At 42.3% G+C, this 11,733-nt stretch overlaps 1 protein-coding gene across 1 annotated transcript; it reads right to left on the bottom strand.

Moving 5' to 3' along the window:
- Positions 1-6,554: 6,554 nt before the first annotated feature.
- Positions 6,555-11,725, bottom strand: Pex23 (peroxin 23). Its single transcript, XM_017069281.4, has 6 exons — positions 10,555-11,725; positions 9,104-10,497; positions 8,660-8,923; positions 7,899-8,598; positions 7,262-7,840; positions 6,555-7,195 (listed from the first exon to the last, which is right to left on the bottom strand). Exons 1-6 carry the CDS (start codon positions 11,617-11,619, stop codon positions 7,157-7,159), a joined length of 4,041 nt encoding a protein of 1,346 aa, XP_016924770.3. The 5' UTR covers positions 11,620-11,725; the 3' UTR covers positions 6,555-7,156.
- Positions 11,726-11,733: the final 8 nt, after the last annotated feature.

The raw sequence follows: 11,733 nt of genomic DNA, 5'->3' as shown, positions 1-11,733 counted from the left end.
GATGCAGAATACCGGGGTATGGTATTCGTATATATAGTAACCATTAGATATGCTATATAGACTGCGTTCATCTTGATTGCTCGAACAGCTGCAAGTCGCCTGCTGTTTGCTTAGATTGTCCATTACGAAGAATTCTCGAAATTGCTCTAAGTAGAAAAAAAAAAAGATCGGATAAATAAGAAGACTGGTATTGATTGATAAGATTTTCGACAATCTCTCGGAGATTACTCATACGCCATGTTGAACTGGAACCAGTTTTCTCCTTTTGTTTTGGTTTTTTCCTTCTTCCACGACTTTGTATCATGCTAGATGCTCGTTTATTATCTATTTTTTGGTGACCCAACATTGGACCCGCCTCAGGTATTATGTAAGCCGAAGATCTGTTTATATTTTTCCGACTCTCTTCGTTAATTGCATAATTCCTAAGGTTTATGATTAAAATGTCACAAGCCAACGAACCAACGGGCAACCTACGAAATATAATAAAAGCCGCGCTTCAAGTTGGTCAAGTGATTAGTCAATAAGACGAAGTGGCTTTCTTTGTTTATGTTTATGCAATCTGAAAGTGAAGATGGGGCACAGCATCCCTCTAATTGCGATCATCCCACAGCTAATCCCATGGCATTTATTTACCTTTTCTTTCTCTTGTTGCTGCCACATTATTAATTATAATAGTTTCTTTTTGGGTCCCCTAATTTGCATGGCACAATGAACAACCGAATTAATTTCTCATTGCATCACTGATTGTGCGATTCAATTGAAAATGTGGTTTGGAAAGGTGAAACAAGTGGGTAACGGCTGGATTTCAATTTTACAGATAACTTTCCAGCAGTTCGCTGAGAAGTCAAGCAAAACAGCATTCCCAGAAGAAACCTACAAGTTACTCAAATGGATTTCTTAATGATGATTATATATTAAACACAAAATTATTTTAGTTAAAGATTCTTGGAAGAATAATGTATATAGATCGTAAAGAAGTCAAGCTAATTGGTAATTTAAAAGGTATAGATGATAAGAAGGAAATAATTAGAACTTAATTTATACTCAGCACGCAGATTTGTTTTTCTTATCAACTAGAAAGTAATATATACCGCTTAAAGTCATTGAAGAACACTAATGCATACGGTAATCTTTAGATTAGAAAAATCTCAATAAAAATAAAAAGTATTAGATATTTTTATTACTGCATGAAGAAATTACATCATATTAAAAAAACTATTAGTTACTTTTTATAATCTTCTGTCTGAAAATATTACAAATTCCTTGGAAATGTTTTTAAGTAATCAGCTTTAAAGATACAAACAATCATATGGTTATGTTCCTAAAAAACGGTTCGGAAACCATATATTTTTTTATTTTTTAGATAATAAACACTGTTGCGATTAAAAGATGCTGCAAAACAAACAAAGTCAGATCTGTTGATAATATATGTACATTTCTGTATCATTCGCTTGAGGGTTCGCGGCTTTCAAGTTTTACGATTGGGGTTTTTTCGCCGACTATAAAGCGCCATACTGAAGCTTAGTTAAATGGAAAAATAAGAGAGAAAGATGCGCTTAGCTTGACTCGCAAATTGGCACCCGGCTTTGGATTTTGGCTCCGTCTCCGGCTGGAACTACTGCGACTTTATTGGGGAGTTTAGGGGGTTCACCGGGGGATGGAGATACAGGGGTGCCCATACGAGGTACCAAGCGGCGAACTGGCACCGTCTTAGGCCTGGGAATTGTGTAAAATGAATACAGAAAACAAAAAGCAAATACAGCGAAAAAAACACACATAAAACACAAACTAAAAACGAGAAAAATGTATGGAAAAAAAGCAAATTCAATGCAGGTATCGGACGGATACATGCGAGTATCTCAGAAATACAATGCGCCAGTGCCTAATAACTGAGCACAAGTTGATTTTGAGTGTCTATGTGGAAAATAAAATCAAAACAAATCACAAAAAGCTCATAAATAATAGCCACACAAAAAAAAAATGAACAACAGCAGCGACAACAACAAAGGTTTTCGGTCGTTAGCGCAGTTCGCCATTTTGGCTTGGCTAAAATTAGCTAATAACGATAAAAAATGGTAAACAAGAAAACCAAAATAAACCGAAAAAGTTACGAGCATATGAAAAAGAAAAAAGGAAACACAAAATTATGATGGGAATTTTAATGCATACGACTGTAAAGAAAATATTACCGTTTTAAAAATTTAGAAATATCAATTTTTTTAAAGTTAGTGATCCTAAAATTTTCGAGCCATCATTCATATTTCAATTAGGTTTTCTCACATAAAAATAAGCCATCTCTAAAATCCATTCCTAGTTATTAGCCCCATTATAAATCCTATACAATTATACACAATCTGCTGCAGATTCCACTTCATTTGTCTACAACTTTTACCCACTCAATTAGTGATCCCAACTTCCTAGACCCGTAGCAAATATTTCTATCGCATTCGATGTGAGTTGGTCACGGGAGAGTGAACGAAGCAGTAATTACAATCGGATTTCGAATGCTTCAACGATTCCTGAGGGGATTTTATTTAATTTTTCATACGTGTACCTGTTGTACATATATGTATAGTACCTGTATGACTCTCGGAGAAACTGCGTTCTAAGAATCGAGCATCTTTGGCCCGCTTTTTGTGGCTGCTATATTGGAACGAACGTGCGAACAACGATTAGCACCTCATCGTTAGAAACTAAGCTCATCCGGAGTTACCTGTTGGGAAAAAAATGAGACCCGCAACCGCTTCATCATCCCTATGGAGATATGGGCATGTGATGAAAGCATGCCCAAGTAAATTAAGCCAATTTGGACAGGAACAATAGAAGTTTTTTGTATGCCTAGCAGTCCGTAAATTGACAGAGATCTTAATTCGTGTTGTTCGTGCCTTCCTCTCTGTTTCCCTAAATCTTCCAATTAGCGACGCTTGCAGGTGTGTGTACCAGTGGGCATACAAAAATATATAAATTAACATGGACATAAACGGATATTGTTATGGATTCTGGTACCCTCACAGGGGTTAACATCGATTTTGGACCTCCAATTCAACATAATAATATCACTGGTATCTTTGAAAAGTGATACAAATACCATATAACACTATTGTTATATGATACCTTAAATCAGAAAATACCATAACCAAGATAACAAAGATACCAAAATAACCCTACTCTCCCTTCGTAGAGAATATTTCCTGCCTTGTGGAGTTTCTCCCGACGGAATTTGGTAGAATTTTTATAAAATTTGGTATATGGGTACCAAACATATCGTTTATTCTTTAAGTTTAGATTCTCAAATTATAATTTTCAGCAGATATGAAACATCCTTATCATTACGGTCATTAGTTATGACTAAAGTTACTTATCTGTTAATAATAATTCTTAGGGTATACCCACCATCGACCTACCACCCATATCTTTCGCTCCTCATATATGATTTTTCGTTTACCATGTACTCCATTGCAATTATCACATTTTTCGAATGCGGATTTGTAAGTTTTCTAGTTCAGCCAGAGATCGCTGCGAATGTCAATGACTCGTCATTGCTGTAAGCTTTTTGGATTGGAACTGCCGCTGGCCGGGGCATTTACCGCTCTCATTTGTCAACGCCGGCAAACAGCCGCAAGTACAACTAAGTACATACAAAAGAGCCGCCCTCAATGCCCACGGAGCGTTGCGCTTTTAACGCTTCTCAGGTATTAATGGCCGACCAGATCACGAAAATATATATGCTTGCAGAGGAGAAAAATTAACTACATTTGTAGCCGTACATATTTGGCTTAATGCGGCATTTAAAAATGTTAATTGAATTGAGTTACGGTAATGGAGGAAGCCAATTTGCGGGTGCGGCCTGCTTAGGAAAGTGATTTATGAAAGTTTTGGAATAGAATGGGGTGAGTAAATATTTGGTCAAGTATTTGGTTTCAATTGGTTTGATTTTTTATGAAATTTTACGAAATTATCCAAATTTAGAGAAATTAATACGGGATATATGGCAAATGATAAAAAATCGTTTCGAAACTGCCCAATTAAATCCTATTCTAATAATATGCCATTACCACTGATAATTTTCATAAACTAAACCAAATCTAAATACTATATTCCATTTAACGATCTCCAAAAGTTGTTATAATTTTTAAACAGACAGTTATTAAATGATTTTGGAGAATTATGAACACCTATATTTAAAGAAATCATATATGACTATAGTCTTTAAAATGGCATACATGGTTAATAATAAGAAAGAAAAATTTGTTTTGAAAGTCCCCCAACATAATCCTATACTAAAAGTGGTTCTAGTTTGTAAACTAATAGTTATTAAATGATTAATGATAGCAATGTGCATCGATCATACATTATATCAGTTTAAATGCATGGCTAAGCGATTTTGTTACAACCTTTTTCTTCGAAGTGGTTTGTTCCATGGGTATTATCCGGTACACCATTAAACCTTTCGACTCACCTTCCCGTATTTATCCCCTTCTGATCTTCAGGACAAAGCAACCCCAGAGTACTTTGCCCCAAGGCTTTAGCACCCAGGTGCCAAATTCGAGAAGTCTCGTGGTCGTCAATGTACAGGCCATATAATAACGCAAAGTCAAAGCCCTGCTTGAAGACCCGCAGAGATGGGATACAATGAGTTGTGTACGTACATAGGTTTAAGTCAAGCGTTGTTCGGGGACATACAAGTTGATTTTTCGACATTGTCAAACAATGGTTTCAGTTTTTTCGCCCTTTTTTTTTCATTGCGCATCCACTTAGCAGTTGGAGATTTTCAAAATGAGATAACACGTTACATTTTGGGGATGGGTTTGGGTTTTTCAGTTTTTGGGTGAGCTTTTGCCATCAAGCGACATTACAAAGCTGAGAAGAAAACGATGGAAAATTCGTTTAAAATGCTGGAGATTATGCCCAGGCGTAATGATGGGGAAAAAAGTGAGGAAGGTTATTGTGGGGCGCCACAAATTAATTTGCACCTTTCGCCTCTGCCGCAGCGCTGCAGCAGCGACGTCGACGTCGGCAGGCGGTGAAAGTTGCACATGCAAATCTTAAAAAGAAAGAAAAACTGCGAACGCTGTCGGCAATTAAAGGCAACTTTGTTGCACTGAGATGCAAATTATAACATTGGCATTGTGCTGAATATGTTTATGCATTACAAATGGCCATTTATACATTTTTGTTTGTTAACTATAATAATCATTAAGGTTGATTTAAAAAAAAAATGTGGATTTGTTTTTTGCCAATAAGTTTTCCCGATTTCATTTCATGCATTATAAAGATTTCAACATCTGCCAAAAGGAATTATTAAATAATATAAAAAAAAAATTTAACATCAAATTTTTATGCTTTTGCTTTGTTATTATCTTTAAACATCTGATATAGAAATTATCTTATTGTTTTAAAAACAGTTCTTTAACATGATAATAACCCAATTAAAAGATTAAAGGCCGTTTCGGCAAAGCTTTGTTTTTTATCCTTTAAAACCCGCAAAAGAAAATAATAGCTGTTTAAAATCTAAAAACCTGTTTAGAAATGCTTCGTTTTAGTCCTTACAATATCTTAAACTTTCTTTCAGTGCCTAGTAGCAGTATAACGTGACTGGAATAGTGCAGCATCCAGAGCAAGCTGTTTTCATTTTTGGATGCATCTCAAAAGGCCAGAGGGAAACTTTTTCCGTCTTTTTCAAATTTCATATCTCCCTTAACCGACGGGCAATGTCATAATCTCTGCGGGTCGGGGGGTTTTCCACGATTCGCTTGACTTATGTGCGGGTCTATTGTATATAGGTATGCACACATATTTAGTGACTGCGTCTATATGTGTGTTTAGCGGGCACAACCGTAATCGCAGTTTGTCATTTATTTGCACTTCGCATTTCAGTGATCGCCGCTCTACCCCAAGAGGAAGCGGAAATAAGTGCATTTGGGTGTTTGATTGCATTTCGCACAGTTACTAAAACTCTTCGAGCATATAAAAGTTCAGTTGTTAGGTAAACATTAGTGAGTTACATTTAAAATCGAGTTCAAAATGCTGTAACGACTTTGGCAGTCTGGCAACGCTAAAAGTGCACTTGATCTATCGATAGTCTATGCCATCTTAACGGATTTTTAAATTTTACTTCAACTCTATTTTATGAAATTACTAACCAAAAGCTAAAAAGAGAATATCCAAAAAGAAAAAATATAATATCGTAATATCGTATTTCGTATTATAATATCGTTTAGTTAAAAATTGACCACAAAGTGTGGAAAAACTTTAACTTAAATTTAAAGATAAGAAACGACAAAGGGTAAATGGTTTCATTTTCGGGCTCAAGTTATTTTGTAATTTAAGAACTTAATGGGCCTCATACAAAATGTATATTCCACATTTATTTAAATGTGTTAACTTAGCGGCGGTATCATGGGTGCTGTTTTTATTGGGGAGTAATTAAAAGAATGAAATGTGGAAATACCAAATAAAAAACTGTTAAGTTCAGGATTACAATTATAATGCCCGTTTCATTAACGGGGCACGTGGAACGCGAGCTTTGACCTTCATTAAAAACAATTACCATCTTTTGTGACATAAATACTTTTATTATTATTATTGTTAAGCTAAACATTGTAAACATGTTTTTGATCAAATAAATTAACTTAAAACAAGGAGGAACACCATAGTCAAGCTCCCCGACCATCAAATACCCGTTACTCTGTTGACTAATTTCAGAATAAATACGCTTTTAATAAATAAACTTGTGCTGCATGGGCATTAATGGAATAAGCGTGTTTAATCCCAATATCCTAGCTCTTATAGTTACAGAGATCTCGACGTCCATACGAACAGACAAACGGACATGTCTAAATCGACTCAGCTATACATCCTGATCATGAATTTAAATTATAGGATCGAAAAAGTTTCCTTCTACCAATCTGTTTTATACTCTACGAGTAACGGATATAATATTTCAAAAATATTTGTGAAACTTTTTGCACGGTACAAATAAATATAGGTACACACATAATACAATTTGAATATGTATAGGGAAAAACATGACTTTAAATACGTACTTTGGAATCAGCGTTGGCATAATCGAATAAGCTTATAAATATGCATACATACAACAGACCGGAACGACCGTAAAGTATATAGGAATGCCCAAATATGGAAATCAACACCTTTATATATATCCTTCGACTGAGACATTTTGCCACTGGCCCTTAAATTAAAAAGGGGTAAATGAAAATTTAGAATGTATTCCAAGGATAGTGTTGATATAATTTACCGCAATGCCAAGGTTCCATCCAACGCCAGCAGGGTTTTCCTTTGTAATACCGCAGCGCCTGCAGATGATGCCATTGAGGGAAATGGCCCACACCTCGGAACCGACGGACACCGACCGGAAGCCACAGTGCTGCTCCGTATGGGGCGGCACATTGGCGGCATTGGGCAGAAACTGCCAGTGAGAACCTTCTGGGAAAGTCCTTGAGATCTCCTTTCGCACAGCCAAACGCTGCTGGTTGTCCAGCGCCCAGATCCCAGCGCGACCCACGCTAATCGCCTTGAAGGTAACGCCCGCAGGAGCCTCCACCTGCTGCCAGGCATCCCCGCAAGGATTCTGCTTGCTGATGCCATACCGGAAGAACACCATCCCGTTGCGGGCCACAGTCCAAACCTGACCCGAGGGGCCAACGCTGATCCCGACAAGCGGCTGGTCGCTGGTGATGTGTTCCCAAGCATCGCCACGAGGATTGAGGCTGCACACCCCGTGTCGAATCAAGACATCTCCATTGGAGGCGACGGCCCAAGCGGCAACCGACGTGTTCCCCTCACTTGCCAAACTATCCCCATCATCGTCCAACACCTGGAAGGAACATAGTTAAGAATAAGAAGAATAAGATCAATATTAAAGAAGTCCATACCTGCAGAGCGGCATCAAGGATCTTGGATTGACTCAGCTCCTGCCAGGGTCCGCTGCTGCTGAGGCGGCACCGCTTCATCCATCTGCGCCGGCGCACGCAATCGGTGAGCTTCTTGTGGGCATGGTAGTTGGCGGGAAAGTCGATGGCATATTGCCAGCCCTCCTTGTCCGCGCCCCCAGGAATGTTGTAGTCAATGGCCCAATCGGATATCCATTCGCAGTGGGTAGACAGCAGCTTAGTGTGCTCCTTGCTGCGCTTCTGCCGTCCAGTGGCATCACTCCACATGTGCCGATCCGTGGGCAGACTCTTGGCAGTGAAACCACTAATTGGATTCCAGCGCTGGTTCTCGTATACGTAGTAGGTGTGCGTGTCAATCATTGGGTTAATCTTGCCGGAGCCCTCTAGACCCTTTAGGAACATACCGCCCCAACCGCCGTTGTAAACCCAGCCTGTGTTGTCACAAGAGATGCCCCATACTACGTCCACACCGCTGTTGAAAATCCTCTTAATGTGGCCGCCCATTTGACGCCAGTGCATCCGCTCCAGAGAGACAATCACTGAGGGGCATCGGTACAGCACATTGAAGAGCTTAATTCGACCGCTCACGTAAAGCCTGGTCACGCTCTCCGGATCGATGCGGTACTTGTAATCGGTGTAGACGGCGTTGTTCACGATCATCAAGTAGTGGTCCTGCAGGGCTCTACAAGGATATACAAAACCTATTTTATATTTATTTTCAATTTTGTTTTTCGTATTCTTACCTAATTTTCAAAGTGAAAGTAGCACCCGGAGCGAATGCCATTTTATCATTGCGAATCTCGTCTAGCCACTCGGACTCCTTCATCGAGTTTAACACGGTAGTGCGTTCGTTAAAACGAGGATTTAGATGCAAAGCAATTACACGATGCTTTTCTACACGATGCGGTTGAACTTTTACTGTGGAATGCGATTGCAGGTCAAAGCGTATCTGGTCAGCGTCATCGTACACACAGCCAGATATCTCTAGTTCAGTTCCACATGGCATTCTGTTAAGCAAATTTAAGGGTAAGTATTAAAAAGAAATCTAGAACCATCTTCGTTAGCATAAACAGCCGATTTAAAATCCGTTTGTCTACATTAAACAAAAGGAAGCAACATTTAACGTACTAACTTTTTTGACATCCTTACGTAAGTAGACGAACAGGTACGTCACTCAACCCACTTACCCATTGTAGAGAGTATTGTAATAGGGAGTTTCGCATGTCGAAACGTCCATCTTCTCCACATATCCCTCACCGGGTTCGGCTGTCTGCTGCGCCTTCATGTTAGCAGCATCGAAAACAAACACATCGCCCAGTTCACTGGTCAGCCAGATGGCATTGCTAGCCGGTTTGCCCACCAGCGTGTTGATCTGGCTGCACACGGACGACAGGTGGGACAGCCAGTCCTCCATCTCCGAATCGCTAGAGAACTGCAGCTTCACGGGCGAGCAGTTAACAGGCAGATGAGGTGCATGGATGGCGATCCGCGGTGCTCCTGCTTCGCTGCAGCACTGTACACAGGTGATGTCTGACAGCGGGAACTGAATTTTCGTGGCTGCTCCATCCGGACTGAGCACTGTAAAAGTGCCAGAATCGCCCGATCGCGAGGCCTCGCTCCCACTCGATCCACTGCCGCTGCTTACCCACTCAAGTTCGATGATGCAATCCTCGAATTCCCCTCCAGGTCGCTGGTAGCGAGCGTCCGCCGATTTCACCCAAGAAGATAGCTCCACTGCCTTCTCGAACTTGGCCACAGTCTGCAGCTTGGCCAGTTTGTCCTGCCGACGCTGTAGTTTGCTTAGAATATCCTTCCGCCAATTGGCATTGACATCCACTTTACTATCGCTAATCTGCTCGTTAAACCAATTGGGCATGTTGCTGGCATCCACGGTCACCGCACCCGGTGCGACACAGCTCCACAGAATGCCGCATTCTGTCCAGAACTGGGACCCCGTATGGTCGTCATCCTCGCCCAGAAACACATCCGATCCGTGGTGCGTAGAGTCCGATTCGAAGACTGTCGAATCGCTCTCGGGATGTGCTTCGGTGCCCACAACAGACCCAACACTTCGCACGGGCGACCAGGCCCTCGGATTCTTCAGCTGTGTCTCAAACTTTCCGGTAATCTCCACTACATCCGCCGCGGGAGCACTGGAGGCATGTGAAGTCTCTCGCAGAGCCGCAGTTCGGTGCTTGTGACGATCGTTCAGGTTCAAACTTCCTATAGTCGGCGGTGAATCGGCACTGAGTTTCCAACGCTCGTTCTTGAGAACACCAGGTGGGCCTCCATTGCTGGAGAAGGAGCCTGTAGAACTGTTAAGCACAGTTTCTATGACAGCACACGTCTCCACGACGCCCTTTTCCTTTTCCTTTGAGTACAAATTTGAGAAGCTCTGATGCTTTGAGCCTGGGGTTGAACTGCTGCCACCACTTTTGCGGGAGACAATGGATAGAGAGCTGGAAGTGCGGCTGATTTGCATGGGGCACTGAATCAAGCGCCACTTTTTACCCGTAGGATCGGCAGAGGTCACCCCAGAGCGGTGGTATAAACAACGGTCGGCGGCTCCAACGGCAAAGACCTGCAGAAGAATATGTTTATAATTTAAAAGACTGGTGTTATTCAAAGAGCTGCTTACCTGATCGTTGGCGGCCACGGAGACCATGGAAATGTTTCCCACCATTTCCACCCAGCCCTTGCCAATAGCCGAGTCTTCGCTTATGCCAGCTGCCTCGCCCTTAATGCCTCTTCTGAACCAGGCATGATAATCGTTGGTCACACACCAAACAGCATCCGTTCCCACGGAAACGTGAACGATGCGCAAGCTACAGGTGGTCACCGGGGTCTTGACATCCAGCCAGGAATCTCCGACAAGGTTGTCTCGAGTTACACCAGTGCGGACGATGACACGTCCGTTATACAGAACCGCCCAGACCAAGCCCGTGGGTCCCACGCTGATCTGCGACAGTTCGCTGCCCGTTGGAGTGGCCACAGCTGTCCAACGGAGTCCCTCGGGTGATGTTTTAGACACCCCCGTGCGAAACATGGCCCTGCCGTGGGCGGTGATGGCCCAGACGCACAGAGTACCGGCAGGTGCGTTGGGAACACAGGTGCCGCCGATAGCCACATCAATAAATGGCTCCTGCGTGGGATCCTTGTGCAGTGGAGCTACGGCGCACCAACTATTTAGCGCGGCATACCTCCTATATCTCACCCACTTGCGACGTCGCACATAGGAGTTCCAGGACTTCTTGGCCGAATACGTGGCCGGAAAGTCCAGAGCATACATCCAACCATCCTCGGGCAAGGGCTGCCCATCGAGCTCCAGGTCGAGGTGCCAGTCGCCATCCCACTGCCAGGCCATCGAGGGCAGTCGGATCTTGTCCACACCGCGTTCCACGCTTCCATCGGCGGAGGAGTACCTGTACCGGTCAGTGGGGAGAAGTGTCTTCGAGAATCCCTCGATGGGCAGCCAGCGCTCGTTTTCGTAGGACTCCTCCCGTATCCGAATGGGCACGTCCAGACCGTGGACATGCACGTACACCTGTCGGTCGCCGCCAATAGCCCACAGAAAGTTGGGCACAGCGCAGATCTTCTTGAACTCCAATCCAAGATAGGGAAGTTCCCGCCAAGCTCCGGAGTTGGTGGACAGCGTGTAGACGCGCCCTTCGCTGCTGGCGGCGAACAAGTACGAACTCGGCATGGTGGATATAGATCTTATACTACGGCCCAAGGGATCCTCTTTTGTCTGCCATCATCGTGTTTACAAAAATTGATTTTTCTGAAGATAGAGCTGTCTAGCCAGTGGTGGCACAAC

Source organism: Drosophila suzukii, chromosome 3 (assembly GCF_043229965.1).
Source record: "Drosophila suzukii chromosome 3, CBGP_Dsuzu_IsoJpt1.0, whole genome shotgun sequence".
In the NCBI taxonomy this organism is placed as follows: domain Eukaryota; kingdom Metazoa; phylum Arthropoda; class Insecta; order Diptera; family Drosophilidae; genus Drosophila; species Drosophila suzukii.
The sequence above is the reverse complement of the archived record's forward strand: the minus strand, read 5'-3'. Positions and strand labels throughout refer to the sequence as shown.

Coding starts and splice junctions, on each gene's coding strand:
- Pex23 (XM_017069281.4), bottom strand. CDS start 11,619: ATGCCGAGTTCGTACTTGTTCGCCGCCAGCAGCGAAGGGCGCGTCTAC. Junction 8,599..8,659: donor ACTTTCACTTTGAAAATTAG/GTAAGAATACGA, acceptor ATATCCTTGTAG/AGCCCTGCAGGACCACTACT. Junction 7,196..7,261: donor GATGGAACCTTGGCATTGCG/GTAAATTATATC, acceptor TTTTAATTTAAG/GGCCAGTGGCAAAATGTCTC.